The following is a 21932-nucleotide window of genomic DNA, read 5'->3' on the forward strand; positions in this document are numbered from 1 at the left end:
TCGTCACTGCGGGCGTCTGCTTTGCCATAAATGCTCGACCAAGGAGATTCCCATTATAAAGTTTGATCTGAACAAGCCGGTGCGAGTTTGCAACATTTGCTTTGATGTGCTGACTTTGGGTGGGGTCTCCTAGTGAGCCTCCAGGAGGGGCCAGGCCACCTCCCCGGTCACCTCCCCAGCAGCTGCTCTGCTCACCAGCCTGACCCCACCCAGAGCAGGAGCTGGCAGTCGTCTTCCCGCGGCAATAGACTGGAGCAAGCAGTTAAGGACCATGGTGTGAGAGACCCCATTTCAGATGAGTCTGTATGATTGTCCGTGTGTCTGCCTGTGATCGAGGTCACTAGATGTCTCACTCATTGGACCAGGCCATTTAGCCTAAGTGGTAAATGTGATAGGAACTAGACCCCGTTCTGCTAGCAACGTACAAGAACACTTTGCAAACCATTTTCCCTCCCAGTAGCTCAGTGTCCATCTCAGAGCGTTCATGAAGTTGTCCTGCCTGGGCGGACCTACTGGGCAGAGCCTCACAGTAGGAAGCTGGTGTCTGGCTGCTCCGTGAGAGCTGGCTATACTCTGGGGTACGTGGCTGTGGACTTTTCTGCACAGTATTTTCATAAAGATTCTAGGATCTTCTTGCCCTGAAGTCTTTAATTTTATTTTTTTTTTTGGAAAAGCTAAGCTGTATTTTTAGTGAGCTGCCCCTTTAAAAAAGGTGAAATATTTCTAAACAGGGTTCAGAGATGAGAGCTGAAAAATCGTGGCCTTAACAACTGAAAGCTTTACCAGTGTTCATGCTACGTGGGTGTCAGGACTGCAGTCTGGCAGCCTGACCTCTCCTAGCAGCCGTCTCCTCTCATCCCGCTGTGTCCTGTCTGTGGACTCCTCTGTCACTCTGCCACTGAGGAAATGCACTTTTATTGTGCTACACTTTTTATATAGCTGCATTATTGGTGATTCCAATTTAAAACTCCATGTTCAAAAATACCCTCATACATCCATGCATCAGTGATTCCGATGATCCGCTTTGCCTGGACCTCAGCTCACACTCAGTCTTAAAGGGAAAATCTCCTGCAGAGTGTCATTTGGAGCAAGAGAGTCACACAGGCCAAGTGATGAGAAGGGGTCTCGAGCCTCAGGCTGGCAGCTCCCGTCTCCTTGACATGAATACTTCTTGCCGAAACCTTTCCGAGTTATGAAGTGCTGTCAGTCCCAGGTCCCAGGCCTAGTTCTTTGTAGTGTGCCCTGCCCCTAAGAGCCAACAGCCAAAGGTCCAAAGGCCCTGGCCACGCATGTGACCCAGTTTTGAAGGCTCTGGCTTGTATGCAGAACGAGGCCCCCAGAGCTTATTGGGCCTTAGTTGCTGCTGGTACATGATATTAACCCTGAGGTGTTAAACTTCTTTTCTTTTGAAGGTTTGGCCAGTGTTTTTTAGAAATGCACATTTAAAGAGAAACTTACCACTGCTTAAAAATATATATATACTCTGAGGTGAACAATATGTGTTGTACAGTAATACTCAGAGACTAACAATCTCAATCATATGTACTGATTTTTTTTCAGACATCTAATAACCACTACATTTTTTTCATTAATGAAGTATGGATATATGTGTAAAGGGACTAAATATTTTTTTGCAACGGCCTTTTTTGTTTGTTTGTTTTGGATAGTGGTATGTCTTCTGTGTTGCTGTAGACTTATACATTCTGTTGCCTAAATATGTGTGTAAAATGAACTGATAAACCAGAGTGCTACTTTTTTTAATATTTCTGTGATTTATAAGATATATATGCTTTCTATGTTAATATGAGCTTGTGCACAGTGTTTAAAAGACAAAATTAATTAGAGTTGGGGAACTAAAAATCTGTGACATATTTCGTATAGAATTTTTATAGAAAAACAACTAGTTTTGGCAAACACTTGACCATGTGAGGCATGTGGTCAGTTTCCGTCTTCTGTTGCCTGAAGAGGGCCACACGGAAGCAAGGCCTCGTTAGCTGGCCTGTTTCTGTAACTGGAAAGTAAGATAATTATGCTTCAGATATGAATTGAGGTGGTTGGTACTTCTATGCTTGTTCTTTTAACATTCATGGTGGAGAGAGGAGGATGGGAATGCAGTCGGGGCTGAGGCTGATTGTCCTGCCCTCGCCCTGCCAGACCAATTTGAGTAACAATCTTGCCTCTTAATTGCACTTAAAATCATGTTTAAAATATGTTGAGTCATGCTTCTGATTCTTCAGCGTCCAGGGATAGCTATGGTACTGAGCAGCCATGGGTTAGGGGAACATTTTGTGAGTTCTGCATTGGTTTCAGGGCGCATTCTCGTAGCTCTAGAAAAAGCCCCTTTCCACAGCCTTAGGAAATCTCCGATTCTGCTGATGCTTCTTACGGGGGTGCACTCAGCAGGTTCCTGGAGTGGGGGCTGCCCTGGCGGGTCGCCCCAGACACTGCCCCGGCTGGGCCCTGACATACTCGGTCCTCTCTGTGCTTTCCAAGCTGACAAGACTTGACTACAGAACTGCCTGGCTGTTCTTGTTAAATTTGAACCCGTAGCTTAACTACTAGGAGCAAAAACTCGATTTTATTCATTTAGAAAGTTGCCAATTGTGAGTGAGTAGAACAGGAAGAATAAACTTTATGGAATATAATTTGCTGCATCCGTCAACGTTGTTATGCTGAATTAGCTCTTTAACTGCCTCTTGCTCATCACCAGATTTACTACACAGTGTATTCCTAACTTTTTTTTTTTTAAGACAAAGGTACAAACCATGTGCTATGTATAAATCGAATGGCTAATACTAACTTGCTATGATCCTGTAACACAGGAATTTCCCATAAACTTAAGTGCCTACACGTAGGACTTTTTAATTTTCAGTTACCTTTTTTAATGGTGTCTTACAGAATGATGTGTTAGAACACGTGTTCCATTTGGAGTTTGTTGCCTGTGCACTGTCACCCCCAGTCACCAGTGTAGTCGAGGCTGGATTAGACTGCTCAGTTCACCTGCCATATTCTCTCCAGGAGTGGGGTCCCTGTGACTGTTAGTCCTCTACCTCAGAGCCCTGAGTCATTTCTGACCGCCCTGTTCAGCTTCCTCAGTCTTCTCCCTGAATGGGGTCCCTGCATGGAGCTCAGCGTGCTTGTGGGCTCCCCACCACTCCCGGTTCGCATCCCCCACCCGCTGTATTGAACGGTGTTGTGCTAATCTTGTCCATAGGCATGAAGTGGAGGGAAAGTCTTGGGAGGGGGGAGAGCCTGGACTCATCTAGGTTTCTTTAATCTGGAGGAAAAGAACACTGTTGGACTGTGTCATGCTGAGACCTGAAAGGCAAACGAACTCCCCAGGTGACGGGAGCCTGAACAAGGAAATGTAGCTCTTCCACGAACAGACCCACTTGGAGCTTGCAGGTTGAGACTGAAGGAGCGCCCAAAACAGGCTTTCTTCCAGGACGGGATTGCTTCCCTCAGGACAAGCCCCAGAAGAATGGGGCATGGGGCTGGCTGGCGAGCCCAGCAGCTCCTAATCTGAAGCACCGATGCTCCCCAGCCCAGCCCAGCCCGGGAGAGGAGGAAGCGGAGGGGAAACGACTTTCTGAAGAGCTTTGGAAACCGCATTCTCATTTTGTGGAAGTAATTTAGTGAAGAGCTGATTGTTTGACAAGATACAAACTACACACTTATTAAATTCCCAGAAGTTATCATAGATGCCTTAAAGACTTTCTTTGGAAGATCATTGCCTGTACGGTTCCTTTTGTGTGTGGCATAAATAATATATTAACCTGTTAAACAGACGACATTGGTTTTCTGTGGCTAGGAAGGCTCAGGTTGGCAATGTGTTCAACATAATGACTTGTCCTTTTTTGGCAGATGTGTACAGTTGGCTGTTACTGTGACACACCTGTGTGATACCGAGGGCAAAGGCAGTAGTAGCTGGGCAGGAACTGCAGGCACACATTTGGGTTGGTCACCTTGGGGTGGTGCTTAGTGTGGGGTGATGGCATCGTATAGGACCATGGCGCTTATCAGCATTCTTCGGAGTCTGTGTAATGGAATGTATTTTTCAAATACTGATATTTGCATTTTCTGTAACAATCCCTTATAATAAAATGAGGTAAAATTGTGCATTTAAAGTGGAAACTTTAATAAGATCTTTGTAGTTACTTTTAATGCAGAAGTACCGATAAGCATTAAAAACAAACAAACATATTTTTAAAACTTCTGACGTGAATAATTTTCTTTAACGGCTACCCTCTAGGAAAGTTTGAATTTCTAGCACTTTTCAGAAACACCTTGTTGACAGTAGTGAAAGAGATTTTAGGCATAATGACCAGCTGCCTGGATTTACTGTGCTCCTGGCCCAGACTTCAGCTCCTGGCAGCGTGTGTGAGCACAGCGACAGTCTCAGCCACCTGACCCCCCTGACGCTCCCCAGAGGACCCTGGAATTCCCTGACTCCATTACTGAGGAGCAACTCAAGAGGATCTGCCCAGGCTGAGGTTTCTGCTCGTCACACTCTGAAGGGAGAACTGGCACTTTCAGGAATAACTAGGAAGGTTTCGGGGCTCGCATGTGAAAATGTAATGATCCATAAAGCCCCTGTGCAGTCACAAATCTAGTAGCGCACTTGGCCCTCACTTTCTTGAACTAACGTATTCCCTTTTTTTATTTTTGACCTGTCTTCCATTTTGCTTAGCCCTTGTTCAGACCAGCTGTGGTGATACATCTCATTCTCTGGTGGCTTTTCCCACAGTGGTAGAAACTGTTAGGTGCTTCCACATAACTGTCCCGAGTAATCCCAACAGCCGTCCTTAAGGCAAACACGGGTCATAATATGTCATAATGTGAGTATAAACAGGAACCAGACATACATCAACTTTCACACGTTTTCACCCAGCCAGGGAAGAGCACTGGGTTTTAATTCTGCTTTGTCACTGACTAGCTGAAGTATTGGGCAAGTTTTGTCCTTTCTGTACCTTAGTGTCTACGCCTATGAAAGGGAAATGACTGGTCTTGTTTAGCTCACAGGGTTGCCGTGGGGAAGGTGATCAGTGATACATCCTTCCTCGTGCAAGTGCACAGATCCTAGTGTGCACACCGAGTCCTCTCCGGTGAGGGCTGATGGGAGCCATGTCTGCTGCCTGCTTGTCGGAATCTGGGGGTTCTGGCAAGAGGAAGTGATCTCAAGGGTGGGGGCTCAGCCCAGGGGCATCCTCCTCAGGGTAACTGCAGATTCCTGAACACACAGCCCCAACCTGACCAAGGGGGTCTCCCTGTCAGAGCACAGCTTGTCCTGGAGCTAAGCAGGGGCAGGGTGGATAGTCAGACAGCTCCCTTGGTTGTGGTCATGCAGTGGCTGAGCTGCGACCAAAGTCCCGGGCTCTCCACTCTTAGTTCTGTGTTCATTGAAAACTGGAATCTCAGAATTTAGAGGAAAATTAGTTTCCTTCAGGATGTTGGAGGGCAGCTGACCAGCTTTTGCTATAAGTGCTCGCTGGTATGGCAGAGGAAGCAGACATGGGTGAAAAGCTCAGCGCTGTGGTGCAATGGCTGTTGCAGACATTAGAAGGCGGGGGGCAGCCGGATGTTTATGCCCCTTTTCTGGTCCATAACGTGAGAGCCTCAAGGCTGGCATGGAGGTTAAATGAGAACAGATAAAGCTCCCTGCCCAGGATGGTTGCCCAATGCGTATTAGTTTTCTTCTCCATTTCCGTCTGCCAGCAAGTCCTAATTGCCAGAGCTGAACTTTCTGTGGCTTCCATCAGAGAGGCACATCCTCCCGCCATGGTTTTGCCCAGGGCCACCTCTGCTGGAGAGAGGAAGGAGAGGCAGTTCCCCAGTAAGCACTCACTCCCATGGCTGAGCCCTTGGGACCATTAAAATGACAGCCTACTCCTGCTGAATCACTTAAAGATCCACCCAGTGCCCCATCGTGAGGAGGCTCTTTCTTTAAAGTAAGTGACTGGCCTGAAAGAGAAAATGAATTCTCACCGAGTGAGGAAGCCAGCGGCCTGCTGAGGCTCTGCCGTGTCCTGCAGGGTGGGTGGGTTCAGGGGGCAGAGATTAGGCAGCCTCTAGGTGCCTCCCAAGTCAGCACTGGGCGGGGAGGGCGCAGGGTGCCTTGTTTTGCTTCTTTCTTTTTGGGAGAGTCTGAACATCTCGGGACCTGGCCCCCACACTTCCCCTGCATTTCTGCCCCAAGAATGGCCTCTGGGTTCTCTAAGCAGGGGCTCACCCCATTCTGGAAGCTCCTTGAGGTCAGGAGCCTCGCTGTCCTCCCACCCGCCACCCCATGGCACACAGGTGCTTGGTAAATATTTGTTGCATGAGGGCCAGAGCCGTGGCTGTGACTGGTTCCCAGTTAGCGATGCCTCAGGCACTGAGCTCAAGGGCTGTGTGAACCTGGAACAGGCCCTAGCCTCAGCTCCTCTCCTCTGTCTGCTTCTGCCCTGGGCGGGGGGTTGGGGGCCAGACACACACCCAACTATGGAGAAGTGAAAGTGGCCCTGAATCAGGACAAGAACTGGACTTCTAGGCTCAGGGCCATTGCTGTGCCCTTACTAAGGTCTTTGGGCCATGGCCGCCTCATCTCCAAAATAAGAGCTCACTGTGCACTTACCACGTGCTAGGTACTGTAGATTTAGGGGTACAAAACTAACTAACCCTCGGTCCCTGTTCTCAGAGAGGCTGCACTCCAGTGCGAGAAGCTGACAGGCCATCCATGCTTACAGAACGCTGACATTTGTTACCTGAGAAGTGAACGGGGTAAGTGCATCTACGTCCAACTGGTGGGCCAACTCGCGCACGCAGGAGGTGCTGACTGAGCTGTTTTAAAAAGACGAGAGGTGGACACACTGAGCCGTGGACACACTGAGCCGAGGAAGGGGTCATCCCGGGCAGGAGGGACAGCTGAGGGAAGGCCCTGTAGGCTTAATGCAGTGAGGTGGAAGCGGAGAGAACGGTACAGGCGGGAGGTGGTGGGGGAGCGAGCCTGAGGAGACAGAAAACCATCTTTACAGGTAGGGGAGCCACCGAGGGCTTGAATGGGGATGCCCTGGCCATTGGAGAAAGATGCTTCCCGCAGTGTGGAGGGTGGGCTGGAGGCAGGGAGTGCAGGCAGACTCCTGCAGGAACCGAGAGATGACAGCCTATCCTGGATGGAAGGACAGAACTGAGGAGGCGGAGTTGCCAGCACTTAGAGATGGGTGGGGAGGAAAGGACAGGACAGGATGGGAGCTGTGATGGTCGCCAGGATTCTTAACATGCTGTGACTGTGTGTAGATGGTGACAGTGGAACCATCATCAGGGGACCTAAAAGAATCAGGGAAAAGATGAAGATTGAATGCCAGAAATGTGTCGGAGAGATGCCTACAGAAATGCCTGGAAAGCCGCCTGGCCTATGTACAGATTTGGTAGCAGTCTCAGCGGCCGCTGAAGGAGGAGTGAGAACTAGTGGGAAGGGGTTCATGGAGGACAGGAGGCTTTCAAGGAATGTGGCCATGGGACTTGCCAGTACAGAATTTATCCTGCTGTTCAGCGGAGAAGGGCAGAAGCCAGGCCAAGGGGGCTGGGGAGCTAGGGAAAGGCTGTGGCAGGAAATAGATACCGTGCTGCAGAAGAATGTGGTAAGGAGGGCGCTTAGTTCATGATGGGAAGGAAGTGAGCCGTTTCATGCGTACTTAGGAAGAGCCAAGAGGCAGCAAGAGGTGAAAGGTGAGGAAGGGCGGTGAGGAAGGTCGTGGGTGGCAGAGGGGTGAGGAGCAGAGCCCAGGTGTGAGGGACAGCTGGCCACGAGGGCAGTGAACCACGAGTCTACTGAAGGGGAGGCAGGCTCCATTTTCTAGTCAGTGAATCTGGAAAGCTATGTAGTGAGATTAATGATAAAGGAGAGAAAAAAGAGAGAGAGAAAGGAAGAAGAATAGACACTAGAACAAGAGTTGAGGGCATTGGGACAGCACCAAGCTTCATTTCCTTCTCTGTAAAGTAGGAACTTTCCTTGCCTGACCTACTTAAGAATCCAAGTGGTAATGGGTATGTAATTTGTCAAGTGTGGATTACGGATGAGCTTGGACATGCGACCCACCGGCAAAGCCGCAAGCCCAGCCACCGCGCAGTGGAGGCTGTTTGTACTGGCGTTTGCAGCCTTGCCCAAACTTTGATGTTGTGCTCAGCAGTTACCTTGTTAGAGACGTGAAACCGCAGACTTCTCCCTTTGAAAACACACCACACCTAATTTAAATGTTTACAAGAGAACTATCCTTGCTTTAAATTGCGTTGTTCAAAGGCATCAAGATTTGCTGCATCCATATAAGCAAAAGCTTTTCCAGTTTCCAGAATTACCTCTATCCTATTTTATTGGCACCTCTCACTGTATTGACCCAGCTCAGATCAACTCACTGTGCCGTTTGGTTGTAAATTCGTTTGCCTTAGGGTAGAGGTCTTACATGTAAGGTTATATAAAAATCAGGCGTCACATGTTTAACCAGTGAGGAGCTTGGGACAGTTACGTTGACGCTGTTCACTGTTTTGTCTTTTCTGGATGTGTCTGCATGTTTCTGAGTGGGAAGGGAATGATGTAGTCCCTTTTGGCCAGTGCCCCCGACCAGGTTGGGGGTTATAGGTAGGCCCAGGCCAGCAGCTGAGCCGGGCAGCCTGGGAGTCCTTGGGAAGGAAGCTATTGGAGCTCAGAGCCCTTTGCTTGTCTGTCCAGTTAGTTTTGCATTGGTCATATTTGTTTTTTTATATATATATATTTTATTGGGGAAGGGGAACAGGACTTTATTGGGGAACAGTGTGTACTTCCAGGACTTTTTTCCAAGTCCAGTTGTTGTCCTTTCAGTCTTAGCTGTGGAGGGCGCAGCTCAGCTCCAGGTCCAGTTGCCGTTGCTAGTTGCAGGGGGCATTGCCCACCATCCCTTGCGGGAGTCAAACTGGCAACCTTGTGGTTGAGAGGACGTGCTAGAATCAACTGAGCCATCTGGGAGGCAGCTCAGCTCAAGGTGTCATGTTCAATCTTAGTTGCAGGGGGCGCTGCCCATCATCCCTTGCGGGACTTGAGGAATTGAACTGGCAACCTTGTGGTTGAGAGCCCACTGGCCCATGTGGGAATCGAACCGGCAGCCTTCGGAGTTAGGAGCACGGAGCTCTAACTGCCTGAGCCACCGGGCCGGCCCTGCATTGGTCATATTTGTGCCCATTAATATCTGAGGGCTGTGAAGGAGGATGGCAAGTAGATGTAGAGAATACAGGCCGACAAGTACCAAGCGGGCTGCCAAGCTCCGGCCTCAGTCACCAGAATGGTGAGCCCCTGGTAAGGAGCCACGAGGCCCATCTGCAGAAGCCAGAGCCCTTTCAGGCCCTCATTTGACGTCAGGAACCATCCTACGTCACATGCGGTGTAGGCAGGGTTCTCTGTGGGTTTTCCGCATACGGGGCACCAGCTTAGAGTAGGAAGGAGCACGTGATGGCCAGGGGTGGGCAGCCTGCATACTCCCCCAAGCTGGGGTGGTCCAAGTCCCCACGATTTCTGTGTGTAGGATTGTCCGGCGTCTGGTCACTCGGGGGGCCAGTTGTTCTCACACACACGCAGTGGGGCTCCTTGGCACCTGGCTTATACAGCTTCCTGGGGACGCCAATCCAGTCTCTGCTCACACCTCCACTGAGAGAAGGAAAGAGGACTTCTTAAAAGCATGAACTCATAAGACTCTGGGAAGGGGAGAGGAGGAAGAAGTAAGCCAGGCCTGCTGAAACGTAGAGGCCATTCCATTTCCCGTCTGGCGTTTTCCCAAGGCGGTGGTCTGGCGTGTTCAGCCCGAACCTTCGTGCTCTCTCCTAACTTCCTCCAGCCGTCCCTGCCCAGGGCAGAGTCCATCGTCCTTTCACTGCTCCCTCGGTCTTGCCCTGTGCTTCCTGGGAGGCAGCACTCCCTGCATTGGTGGTAACACCTGTGAAAGACTCTCCCCCACTGGCTTGTGAGCTTCTCAAAAGCAGTGCCTGGCTCTTGATTCTCTTCTCCCTTCCCCACTACATCCTAGTGCTGGGCTGTGTCTTGATCTTAGGGTCTTGGGCACTTGGGGAAGGGTGGGCAACTGAGGCAACAATGCAAGCCTGATGGTCAGCCTTCTCTGGGAGGCCCCTGGCATTCCTGCACCCGGCACGGGCCCAGTCCTTGATGGGCATGGGGGAAAGACCTAACTCAGCTTAGGGTACAGAGTTCCGTCTCCATAGACTCACGAGCCTTGTGGAAAGAAAAGGAGATTCTTGGAATTGACGGCCCGTATAGGTGCTGGTGCCTGGAACCAGAACCACTTGCAGTCAAAGAAACTGCCACCCAGTTAGAGACCATCTCACTTGCTGCCTACTCAGCACCAGGCTGTCAGGGCACTGAAAGGTCTCCCTCCTTCCTTCCAGCCATCCATCCCATTTCTGTGATCCTTATTGCACACCAAGTCCCTGCCTTCAGGACTCATTTCTCTCAGGCTAGCGGGATATACATACATGTGTGAAGAAAACAACAAATTGGGCTGAGGCTTAGGGATAGGGCCACATTCCTTGGAGTGGGTCTGGAAGAGCTTTGTGGGGAAGGCAGAGCCTAAACAACTCAGGAAAGTAAGAAGGGGTTACAAAGACAGAGATGAGGGCTGTGTGTGTGGGGGGGGGGAGGCTCTCCAAGGAAGCAAAGTCAAGCATCTACATGCACACAGGTCCCCCCTATAGAGGACCACCTGCATTCAGGCTTGTATCCCAGCAAGGCCCACCTTTGTCCTAGCTCCTTCCCCTAAAGTGGGCAGGCCAGGTGTTCACAGCTCCCTTTCTGGAGACATGATGACACTGGAGAAGTTGTGTCTTCAAAAGTGATAGCCAGGAGACAAGGGGCTTTCCTTCCTTCTACCTTCACCCCTGCTCCCCTGAATGAAGGTGGAGGAAATATATGATGGATATGGTGGCTGGCCCTAGAGAAAGCTGGTAGCTTTGGCTGTTTGTTCTCATCCACAGAAGGAATCAGCCTCAAGGAGAGCAAAAAGGCATGACCCCTCCCTACAGAAGAGGATGGATCTACCGACTTAGCACTTATAGAAGTGGCCCTTCTCGCAGCAACAGCCTGTCTGCCTGCCCCTCCTTAGTGCGAGCTGGGGTCTTACTTTGAGGCCCTTGAGGCTGGGGGATTTGTCTAGTTTCTTCCTTCCTTCCTTTTCCCCCTTATCACGGCTAAAGGAGATTTGAGGGACTTGAATTGCATTTGAATCCAGGCTGGCCTGATGATTAAAGCAGGAAAAATTTTTTTTTTCCTCCAGCTTCCCCAGACCAACCTGGAATAATCCCGGTGGCATTTATCTGAATCTGGCTCACCTCACTTTCTTACAGGAAAAGTCTTCTCCATCTAGCCTGTATTTCCTGGAATTCTCAGAATTTGCAGTGTTTTTAAGACAGCACCTCAGGGAATCATTGCAAGTAGCTGTGCCCACATCCTCATCCCTGTCTTCTGGAGGCAGGAATGATTTGTGCTGACAAATAGGAAACGGCAGCCCCTGGATGGATGAACAGGCCAAAGCAAGCAAGACATAGGACTTCTTTAAGAAGAAGAAAAAAAATTAAAAATATGAATAAAATGGCAATAACTATATATCTAGCAACAATGTCTTTAAATGGATTAAATGTTCCAATCAAAAGACACAGGGTGGCTGAATGGATAAAACAAGACCCTTACATATCCTGCCTACAAGAGACTCACTTCAGACCAAAAGACATACACAGACTGAAAGTAAAGGGATGTAAAAAGATGTATCATGAAAATGGAAACAAAAACAAAAAGCTAAAGTAGGAATACTTATACCAGACAAAATAGACTTTAAACCAAAGGCTATAACAAGAGACAAAGAAGGACCCAGTAATCCCACTTCTGGATATTTATCTGAAGAAACCTAAACACTACTTTGAAGGGACATATGCATCCATATGTTCACTGCAGCATTGTTTACAGTGGCCAACATGTGGAGGCAGCCTGGGTGTCCATCAGTGGATGAGTGAATAAAGAGGAGGTGGTACATATATACAATGGAATATTACTCAGCCCTAAAAAGAATGAAATCTTGCCATCTGCAACAACATGAATGAACCTAGAGGGTATTATGCTGAGTGGAGTAAGGCAGATAAAGAAAGACAAACGTCAAATGATTTCACTTACATGTGGAATCTAGAGAATAGGATAAATGAACAATCAAAACAGAAACAAGCTCATATATATAGACAGCACTTTGATCGTTGCCGGGTGCTGGGGTTGGGGGATATGTGAAGGGGTGGAAGGAATTAAGAGGTACAAATTGGTAGTTACAAAATAGTCATGGGGATTTAGAGTATAGCATGGGGAATATAGTCAGTAGTATTGTAACAACTATGTATGGTGTCAGATGGGTACTGGATTTATCAGGGTGATCACTTTGTAAGTCATATAAATGTCTAATCACTGTGTTGTACACCCAAAACTAATATAATATTGTATGTTTACTGTAACTGAAAAAAAACATATTTTTAAAAATTGTGCAGAAGAGTCTAACATGTAGCCAAAGTTGAGAATCACTATCCCAGAGCACATGCATTTTGAAAACGTTCCCCTGGGTTAACAATCAACTTATAGTTTCACTGAAGTATAGACAGGACGACCTAGAAGTTGGATTTGGGGGCGAGGTAGAAAGAAAACCTCCATACCTCTTTTGGGAGCACCAGAACCGGCTGCCCCTCGTTGCGCTCCACTCAGCATTGCATGGTGGAAACTTCTGCTTCTCTTTCAGTCCCTGTTTATTTGCCTCCAAGCCTTTGGTGATCATGGCTTCTGCCTGGGTCAGTTCTGCCGTAGGCAGCCCATCCTCTCCGTAGAACCTTCCTACCAGCCTTCCTGTGGCGGCAGGAAAGCCGATGTCAGAGTCACAGTGGAGGGCGGCATGAACGGGTGCTTAGCTGCTCAATCAGTTGTAGTGAAGCCCAAGTTCCCAGGGGTTCTGACTTCAGAGCTCTTATTTATTACAAACTCATTGTGGTGCTTTATCCCTGTGTCTCTTTTTTTTTTTTTTTTTGATTAAATTTATTGGGGTGACAATTGTTAGTAAAATTACATAGATTTCAGGTGTACAATTCTGTATTACATCATCTATAAATCCCATTGTGTGTTCACCACCCAGAGTCAGTTCTCCTTCCATCACCATATATTCGATCCCCCTTACCCTCATCTCCCACCCCCCACCCCCCGACCCCGTTACCCTCTGTATCCCTGTGTCTCTTGACATCTTAGAAGACTCCAGGGAGAAACATCCCTGTTCTAGCTGTAAAGTCCTCCAGAGTGGAAGTTATAAAGTCTGTCTCACTTCCAGACATCAGCTCCCTGACAGTGGAACTGTGTGTGATTTAGTTTTCAATGCTCCACAGTGCTTGAAGTACAAAGTAGGTGATCAGTAAATATTTGACGAATAAATGGCTTACTGTGTAACTTTTGTGTGGCTTCAGTTCTTCCCAACATTGAATTATTTTGTCTTACATAACTGTAAATAAATCACTCATTGAGCATTTAGTCAGCGTCAGTGCTATGTTAGCACTTCAGCGATACTTTGTTAACCCTCTGAGAGAAATCAGTGTTCCCATGTTCGCAGGAGAGAGACTGGGAGATTGAGTAACTGGGGGAGTCTGTGAAGCTAGTAAGTGGGACTGGACCGAAACTCATGCTCTCCCTTCCACCATTCAGTCCTTCGGTGGATACACTGAGTGGAAACCGGTTTAGTTTAAAATCCCTGTCAGAATTTTTAAAGATCTAACCTACGGCGGCAGCCAGCCAGTGGTCAGTGAGCCCGTAGGCCAAAGCCAAAAAGGGGTCAGTTCTTCTTAGGTGCAGGGACTTTCATCTCCAAGTCCTGAAGTGCAAGTGGCCTTCACAGGCAGCACTTGTCACAGGGCCACAGAAGGAGCAGAAAGCACTTCTAGAAGGTTTGACCAAGTAGGAGGAAGTAGCAGTAGATACCTGCCCCAGTTGTGCCTGTCAACCTCTTCAGTCCCTGACTAACTTAGATTCCAGCGTCCCCAAGATTCACTTCATCCTCTCAAGTCCAACTTCCCCTCTGGACTTTTCCAATTCTATTTATGTCACTTTGGGCCTTTGTTACCTGCTCAGGAGCCTGGGATCTCTCTGACGTCACCTCCTTCACATCCAAATGTAAATACACTTCTGTTTGTTCATGTCTAGTCCATTCGCAAATCTTCTCAGTCCCACCTTAGAAAAACACCCTGATTCTGTCTATCCCTTCCCATCCTAATCCAAACTATGGATTACAACAATAGTCTCCCAACTGGTGTCTCTACTTCAGCTCATGCCTTCCTACAGTTCTTTCTCCACAAAGCAGCTGGGGTGGTCATTTAAAAACATGAATCATATCATGTTATTTCCGTGCCTGGTTTAAATCCTCCAATAGTTTCCTAAAACATGTGGATAAAATACAAACTCTGACTCTATAACCATCTGACTTCTCTTTGCTTGTTCAACCTCTTCTCAAGCCATTCCCTCCCTCGTTCACTGTAGGCTCCTTCACATGGGCTTCTTTTCTGTTCCTTGACCATGCTTAGCTGCTCCCTACTTCAGCACTACCGTTCCCTCAGCCTGACTCTTTCCAGATCTCAGTATGGCTGGCTCCTTCTCATCTTTGAGGTCTCAGCTTAACTGTCATCTCCTTTAAGAGGACTCCTCGGACCATCTGCTATAAAAGTGCCACACCTCCCCCAAACATGCTTCACATTAGTTTTATTGTATTCACAGCCCTATCTGGAGTTGTCTGATTATTTACATAATTATGATCTATTTCTCCCCACCAGTGAGGCCCTAGCGCTCAAAACAACTTAGTACCGAGCATTCATTTTAAATACTCGTTAGAGTAAATGAAGGGATCGAGGCTTGCAGTCTGTGAGGTGGCCTGGCACGAGAATGCCTCCCATGGAGGGTCTCTGTATCCATGGCAACAAGCCTCTTGGTGGGTTTTATACAAGACAGGGCAGTAGTAGTAGAGACAACAGAGAAAGAGTTGTAGAAGCTGCATCATGAAAACGGTGGTGGCCGACTATCGGCTGGGCCTCCAAGCCAGTGCTACATCCAGAACACAACAGGAGACAGCTCATTTTCCCTTGAGGTCTGGCCACGTGGCTGCCACGATGGCTTCCTGGTTGTCCTCAGTGTGCACCCATATAATAAACCTTCGTCCTCTGATGTGTCCTGAGGGTTTCTGGTGACCTGGAAGAGCCTAACATAGTCCCCCCACCCCCCGCCCCCATAACATGGGCTGACAGAGGGCAGGAACTGCACCCAACTCATCCCTGGTCCACACGAAGACTAGAACCGTAGCTTATCCATAGTACATATTCAGATATACCCCAACTTTAACTAAAATCCTTCTGAAGCATTTCCAACCATGGACACCTCTCATCCCACCCCCCATATCCCCCCCCCCACACACACATATTAACACTGTTAGGACAAGACTAGTTCACTTTCTCACCAAACACATCAGTTTGCTCCCCAAACACCAGTGTGACTTGTTGGGTCTGGCCTCCTTTGCCGACTCACAGGACTCCATTCTCACCCTTTTGTGTTGGGTTTTCTTGTCCTTATTAACCAGCAATGTTTCAAACTTGGTTCAGCAATCTCATGGAAAAAAGGGAGAACCAAGCCTTCTGAAGGACAGATGGACAGAAGTCAGTTCCTTCAACGGCAGACATGGTTGTGGGCTCAGGACTGATCTGAGGCACACCAGGTGAAAACAAAGAAGGGGGTGATGCAGTTTGGGATGTCAAGGGCCAACAATGGTGGGTGTGGAGGGGGGAGGGGACTGGAAACAGAAATAATTTTAAATGTTATGAAAAAAGCCTTGGGGCCAGCCCGGTGGCTCAGGTGGTTGGAGCGCTGTGCTCCTAATGCCGAGGTCACCAGTTCGATTCCCACGTGGGCCAGTGAGCTGCACCCTCTACAGCTAAGATTGTGAACAAAAGCTCTCCCTGCAGCTGGGCTGCCAGTAGATTGGAAAAGCCCTCCAACCATCGCAGTTTACAGTGATTTGCAAAGCAATCTAGTGTTTACTTTACTATCTGACATTTCTTTAGGACATGTTAGGTGTCTTCCCATTTAACAGGTGAGTTCCCTCAGGTCTCACCAGTAAGTAGCAAGTATCGTGCCCTACACAACTGGCTTTAACAAATGTTTGATTAGCTAATGTTTGTCTCCTCACAGGACAAAAGAAAAGGATATGTGTCAAAACCGCACACAAACAGGCTTCAAGTCTTCTGACAGTGTGTTAAAGCCAGATGCCTGAAACACAGAGAGATGGGAAACCTGCCATCCTGGAGCTGGTTGTTCAAGGGTGGTACAGGCGACCACGGGCTGTGTGGCCACAGAGCCCAAAGCAAATGGCCGGGCAGTCCCCTGCCAAGAGTAAGAGTGAGGGAAATGGGTGCCCCAACTATTTCCTTCCGGGACTCACTGGCACACTAACAACAAGAGTTTTGAATCCAATCCCTAAAGAATTCTGGTCCCTTAAAAAAATTGTAAGAAAACTAAGTGAAATCTTTGGAAATGACCTATGAAATACCTACCAACACATTCATAATTCTTCTCATAGAACGAGAGCCAATGTTGAAGTGTCAGCATCTCAGAAAATGACAAGTCAGATACATCATCCACCAGGCCTGCTTCAGAGTAGTCCCCGGTCACAAACGCTCTGGATGCATCTCGGCCTGCAGGAGACACGCTTTCAGTAGGTTAACTTGTAAATCACCAACACCGTACCAACTCTAATCTATTTTTCTGAGAAACATCTCTTGAAAACGCCCACTCTCCACCCCCAAGTAAAGCTGACCCCACCTCCTCTGTCACAGATGCTCCTGGATCTCAGACACCCATTTGGCATTTATCACATTCTTTCACTTACTTTCAGCAACATTTAACCCAGCTGACTACATGCCTTGCTGTTCATGACACTACACCCCTGGTTTCCCTCCCGTTCTCTAGCTCATTTTCTACCAGCCGCCTGGATCAATTCTTGATCAATTCTACCTCCTCGGCTCCTTCCACACCCCCCACTTGACAATCTCATCCACTCCTGTGCTTTCAAATACCGTCTCTATGCCAAAGATCGCCAAATTTATATCTTTAGCTCAGACTTCTCTTGAGCTTCAGACCTGTCTAACCAATTGTCTACTCAATGTTACTTACTTGTCTTACAGACATCACAAGTTCAAAATATCGACACTGAACTAATTAACGGTCGTCAGCATCCCTAACCTCAGGAAACCGGCAGCTAGTCGAGTATTCCCTCTCTCAGTAAATATCAACCAGTTGTTCAATCCAGAAATGTCGTCCTTGACAGTTCCTTCATCCTTCACATCCACTCAGTTCCCGAGTCCTATCATTTTTTCCCAAGTAGTCCTTGTATCAGTCTGCCTTTCTCCCTCTATCACTAAGCAAGCCCAGGCTGCCATTGTCTGTCACCTGAACTACTACAGTCAACCCCTAGGCGTAGGTCTCCCTGTATTCAGTCTTTCCCCACTAATCTATTTTCCATACAACACTTTGACTGATATTTTAAATACAAATTGATCACGTCATTCTCTTGCTTAAAAATTCTCAGTGGCTTCCTTTTGCCCTATGATAATGTTCAAATTCCTTAACATGCCATCCAGGGCCCTGCACCAGCTGCCACCAACCTTGCCTTGCCACTATGCTCCCCTCCTTTCTCTCCTCCTCCTATGTTAGGACCTCTGATAATTCCAGGATATTTTCCTTTTAAGACTCGTCACAAAAACAATTCATTGTTTATGTAATAACTAATGTTTGTGTTTTCTACTGGTCTGCAAGTTTTATCAGGGAAACACCAAACTCCTTTAGTTTTGGTGACTCAGTGTCTGGTAGTGCCTGATCTTTAGTAAATTCTCAATAAATATTGAGTTAATGAAATCCATACAGTCAACCGATTTTCAATAAGGGTTCCAAGATAATGCAAAGAGGAAAATAATTGTCTTTTCAACAAATGGTACTTAGACAACTGAATTGCCATATTCAAAAGAATGAAATTAGATCCCTTCCTCATACAATATAAAAATTAACTCAAAATAGATCAATGTATGAACTAAAACTCTTAGAAAAAAACATAGGTGTCTGTGCCCTTGGATTAGGCAATCATTTCTTAGACAAGGCACCAAAAGCACAAACAACCAAAGAAAAAAATAAATTGGACTTTATAAAAATTTTTTAAATTTGTGCTTTAAAGAATACTATAAAGAAAGTGAAAAGAATCTACAGAATGGGAGAAAATATTTGCAAATCATACATCTGATATGGGTCTAGTAACCAGAATATATAAAGAATTCTCATAATTCAACAATAAAAAACAAACAACCCAATTAAAAAATGGACAAAGGATTTAAATAGACATTTCTCCAAGGAGTATATACAAATGATCAACAGGCACATGAAAAGATCTCAACATCACCAATTATTAGAGAAATGCAAATAACCAAAACCACAATGAGACACCATTTCAAACCCACTAAAATCACTACAATCAAAGAGACCAAAAAAAAAAAAAAAAAAAAAAAAAAAAGACAGACAATAAGTTTGGTGAGAATGTGGAGAAACTGGAACTCTAATACATTGAGGATGGGAATGTACAATGGTGGAGCCACTTTAGAAAACAATTTGGCAGTTTTTTTGAAAAGTTGAACATAGGGTTACCACACGACCCAGGAATTACACTCCTAGGTAAATGCCCAAGAGAACTGAAAACGTGTGTCCACACAAAACCTTGCACATGGATGTTCACAGCAGCATTATTCATAATAAGCAAAAGTGGAAACCACCCAGATTCTAACCCAAAATGAATAAACAAAATCGGGTATATATACAATGCAATACTATTTTATCATAAAAAGGAGTAGAGTACTGATTCATACTGATACACCATGGATGACCCGTGAAAACATTATGCTAAGTGAAAGAAGCCAGTCACAAAGGACTACAGGTATGATTCCATTTATATGAAATGCCCAGACTAGGCAAATCATTAGAGACAGAAAGTTGATAGTGGTTGTCAGGGGCTGGGGAGTAGAGGGTATAGGGAGTGACTGCTAATGGATATAGAGTTTTTCTTGGGGGGGAGGGGATGATAAAAAATGTTCTGGAATTAGTGGCGATGTTTGCACAACTTTCTGACTATATTAAAAACCATGGAATTATATACGTTAAAAGGGTGGATTTTTTAATTATGTGAATTACTTATTAATAAACCATAAAATATTGACTGAACAAATGAATTTAATACATCTGCTTCCCTGCTAGACTGTGTGGGTAGTGGGGAGCATGTCATAATCTTTGATTCCTCGGCACCTGGCACAAGGCAAGCTACATGGTAGTGGTCAATAAATGGATGTCGAATGAATGTCGGGCATAAAGGAACTCAGACAGTAGAGCACATCGCAAAAGAAAAACCACTCCAGAAATGAAAGGTTTTATACTCCCACCTGTGCATATAGCCATGACAGTGGCATCAAAAAGTGCCCTCGCCTGGCAGGTAAATAAAACCCTTGATTCCAATCCCAGCTCCACTTGTAACCAGCTCACTGTGTAGCCCCTGATAAGTCCCTTCTTTTGCTGGACTGTTTGAGGAGGCTGGCAACACCAACTGAACTTAATTCCTTCTCTGTCAATGCTTCTATTTCTGAAGTTCTCCTTAAAGACAGGGAGGTGACCTGTATTTAAGTACCAGAGGCAGCTTCCTAATTCCTCTAAGATAACAAGTGGAAAATGCTTATTTAATATTAACTTAATCACTGGCCTTACGCTTGCTCTGCATTTGTTTTCGTTTTCTCTTTTTAAATCTAGGAGATGGTCATTCCTCTGGGATGGTAAGGCACATCTCTAAAAGCAATAGGCCATTTAGTGGTCCTAGTCCAAGTCTTGTCAGTACTTAGCTGTGAGGGCTTTCGGCAAATTACATCAACCCCCTCAGGTGTAAAACAGGGAATGAATAAACTTCCTTTGACAAGTGTTCTTTGCAGCCTCGCATATGCACAGCTTTGTTCCAAGTATTGGACTGTAAAGGTGACCAGACACTTTCTCTGCACGCTAATCTCATAATCTTTTTAAAGAAAGGCAGAAAAGTGCATCTGTACTAGAGGCAAGAACTACTCAAACCAAATGTACTATTTTTAGGGGAAACTTGGGGAGGGGGGCAAGAAAGGTTACTTCGGATGGGGACATACTGGAATCAGCAAGGGAACTGAGGGCAGGAACAGGGTCTCATTCATCTCTGTGCCCTGACAGCCACGCAGTGTGGCACAAAGCAGGTGTCCATCCGGGGGCTTTTACCGGTGGGTAACGGGTACCTAACTAGAGGCAGGAGACGGGTTTCCTTAACCTATGTCAGGAAGAACGATGCCGAACGACAGGAAAGATAGAGGCCGCTAACTGCTGGCCATAATCCCATCAGAGACAGACCAGAGGGTGGTGCAGGTGAGCCCAGCCCCGACGCTGGTCAGAGGAATATGGGGGCGGGTGGGGGGGAACAAAACAAAACATAAACAGATGAATACATGAATAAATGAATGAATGAACGACGCCCAGGCGGCTACGGGCCCGCACTGGAGCAAGCAAGGGCGTGAGCCGCCTCGCTAATACCTGCGAAGCCGCTATAGTGAGCCCCAGGCTCGTAATGCCGCCGGCCAGGGGACACATCGTAGATGCGGCCGAGCAACGCCAAGTAGAGGCCCGGGTCCCCGGGGCCGCCGCGGTAGCGGGCCAGCTCCTCGGGCGTGAAAAGGCGGAAGCCAGCGCGGGGACCCCACCAGCCCGTCAGCCGTGCTGCCATCGCAGCCGCCGCCGCTGCGACCAGGCCCAGCCCGAGTCCGCGCCCGCCGAGCCGCAGCATTGAAACAGCCGCACACCCTCCGCTCTTCCGAAGTTGCCGCCTCTCCGCCCACAACTGAGATGGCGGAGAAGCCGGCCGCGACGTCCCCGGAGCTACGCTGTCTCTCCCCTGTCCGCCTGTCACTGAAGGGACAACGGAGGACTGAATGGAAAGAGTCGGCCGAAAGCCCACTCCCTGGCTCCGGCTCTTCCTCGTGCTTTTTCAGCACAGCTGGTGCACGTGGAGGGAGACCGAGGAAGTGAGCAGCGGAGGGACCTCTTGGCTGGCGGGTTGTCCGCCCCCAACAAAGATGGTGGCCCACGGGCCGCGGGTGGCGCAGACAGTACGACACCCGCGCCCTCGCCGCCGTCCGGGTCCCACCCTTTGCTGAGGCTGTCCTCGCCTGTCCTCTCACGACAGTTGGTGGAGTCCGCTTGACGGCGCCTTAGCGACAGCAATCCTCGCCGCACGGCGAGGAAGCCGGAAGCCGCGGCTGCCGCCGTCGTCCCCTCCCCGTCCCCGCCCAGGCCCCGCCCGCCAGGTGCCGTCGCAGGTTGACCGGTCCAGGCGGGGAGGCGGAGGCGGCGGCAGAGCCGGGCGCCCGAGACGGAGACCCCATGGGGAACGCTCCGAGTCACAGCAGCGAAGACGAAGCGGCAGCCGCGGGGGGCGAGGGCTGGGGCCCGCACCAGGACTGGGCCGCAGACTCGGGCGCGACCCCGGGACCGGGCCCCGCGGCCCCGGCGCTGCCCCCGGCCCCGGCGCTGCTGGAGCCGGCCCGGCTGCGAGAGGCGGCGGCTGCGCTGCGGCCCGCGCCGCCCTGCGAGTCCCTGGTGTCCAGGCACCACGGCGCGCTGCTGCGCTGGCTGGAAGAGCGGTTGGGCCGCGGCGAGGAGTCCGTCACCCTGGAGCAGTTCCGGGAATTGCTGGAGGCTCGCGGCGCCGGCTGCTCGGGCGAGCAGTTCGAGGAGGTCAGGCCTGGCTGGGGACTGCGGGGCCGGGGCCGGGTGGTCG

General features: G+C 48.3%; 3 protein-coding genes across 11 annotated transcripts in view; 2 read left to right on the forward strand and 1 right to left on the reverse strand.

Annotated features, from left to right (window-relative positions):
- The window catches only part of ANKFY1 (ankyrin repeat and FYVE domain containing 1), an 84203-nt gene extending 80076 nt beyond the window's left edge, over positions 1-4127 (forward strand). For both annotated transcript variants that reach the window (XM_019743813.3, XM_019743814.3), the window contains one exon: positions 1-4127. In XM_019743813.3, the coding sequence (XP_019599372.3) occupies positions 1-133 (133 nt within the window). In that variant the 3' untranslated portion in view covers positions 134-4127.
- Positions 4118-21308, reverse strand: CYB5D2 (cytochrome b5 domain containing 2). 7 transcript variants are annotated; one of them, XM_019743816.3, is made up of 5 exons: positions 20690-21296; positions 16612-16752; positions 12700-12886; positions 6744-6819; positions 4118-5803 (listed from the first exon to the last, which is right to left on the reverse strand). In XM_019743816.3, exons 1-5 carry the CDS (start codon positions 20937-20939, stop codon positions 5756-5758), a joined length of 702 nt encoding a protein of 233 aa, XP_019599375.3. In that variant the 5' UTR covers positions 20940-21296; the 3' UTR covers positions 4118-5755. The 7 variants fall into 7 exon arrangements, with proteins under 7 accessions (XP_019599375.3, XP_088658122.1, XP_074175644.2 ...); XM_088801996.1 differs by having other exon boundaries at positions 4225-5800; XM_074319543.2 differs by lacking the exon at positions 6744-6819 and having other exon boundaries at positions 4227-5800; positions 20690-21294.
- An 85-nt stretch (positions 21309-21393) lies between these two features.
- Positions 21394-21932, forward strand: part of ZZEF1 (zinc finger ZZ-type and EF-hand domain containing 1) — a 101638-nt gene continuing 101099 nt past the window's right edge. For both annotated transcript variants that reach the window (XM_019743825.3, XM_074319540.2), the window contains exon 1: positions 21394-21889. In XM_019743825.3, coding sequence (XP_019599384.3) covers positions 21536-21889 — 354 coding nt within the window. In that variant the 5' untranslated portion in view covers positions 21394-21535. The remainder of the gene's footprint in view (positions 21890-21932) is intronic.

Source organism: Rhinolophus sinicus, chromosome 12, assembly GCF_057876585.1.
Source record: "Rhinolophus sinicus isolate RSI-liver-muscle chromosome 12, RSI-T2T, whole genome shotgun sequence".
NCBI classification, from domain to species: domain Eukaryota; kingdom Metazoa; phylum Chordata; class Mammalia; order Chiroptera; family Rhinolophidae; genus Rhinolophus; species Rhinolophus sinicus.

Excerpts from the sequence above, each read along its gene's own strand:
- CYB5D2 (XM_019743815.3), bottom strand. The coding sequence starts at position 20,939 with ATGCTGCGGCTCGGCGGGCGCGGACTCGGGCTGGGCCTGGTCGCAGCG. Across the intron at positions 16,753-20,689 it reads TCACTATAGCGGCTTCGCAG|GCCGAGATGCATCCAGAGCG; the intron begins GTATTAGCGAGG and ends TGTCTCCTGCAG. Across the intron at positions 12,887-16,611 it reads GAAGAATTATGAATGTGTTG|GAAGGCTGGTAGGAAGGTTC; the intron begins GTAGGTATTTCA and ends CTGCCGCCACAG.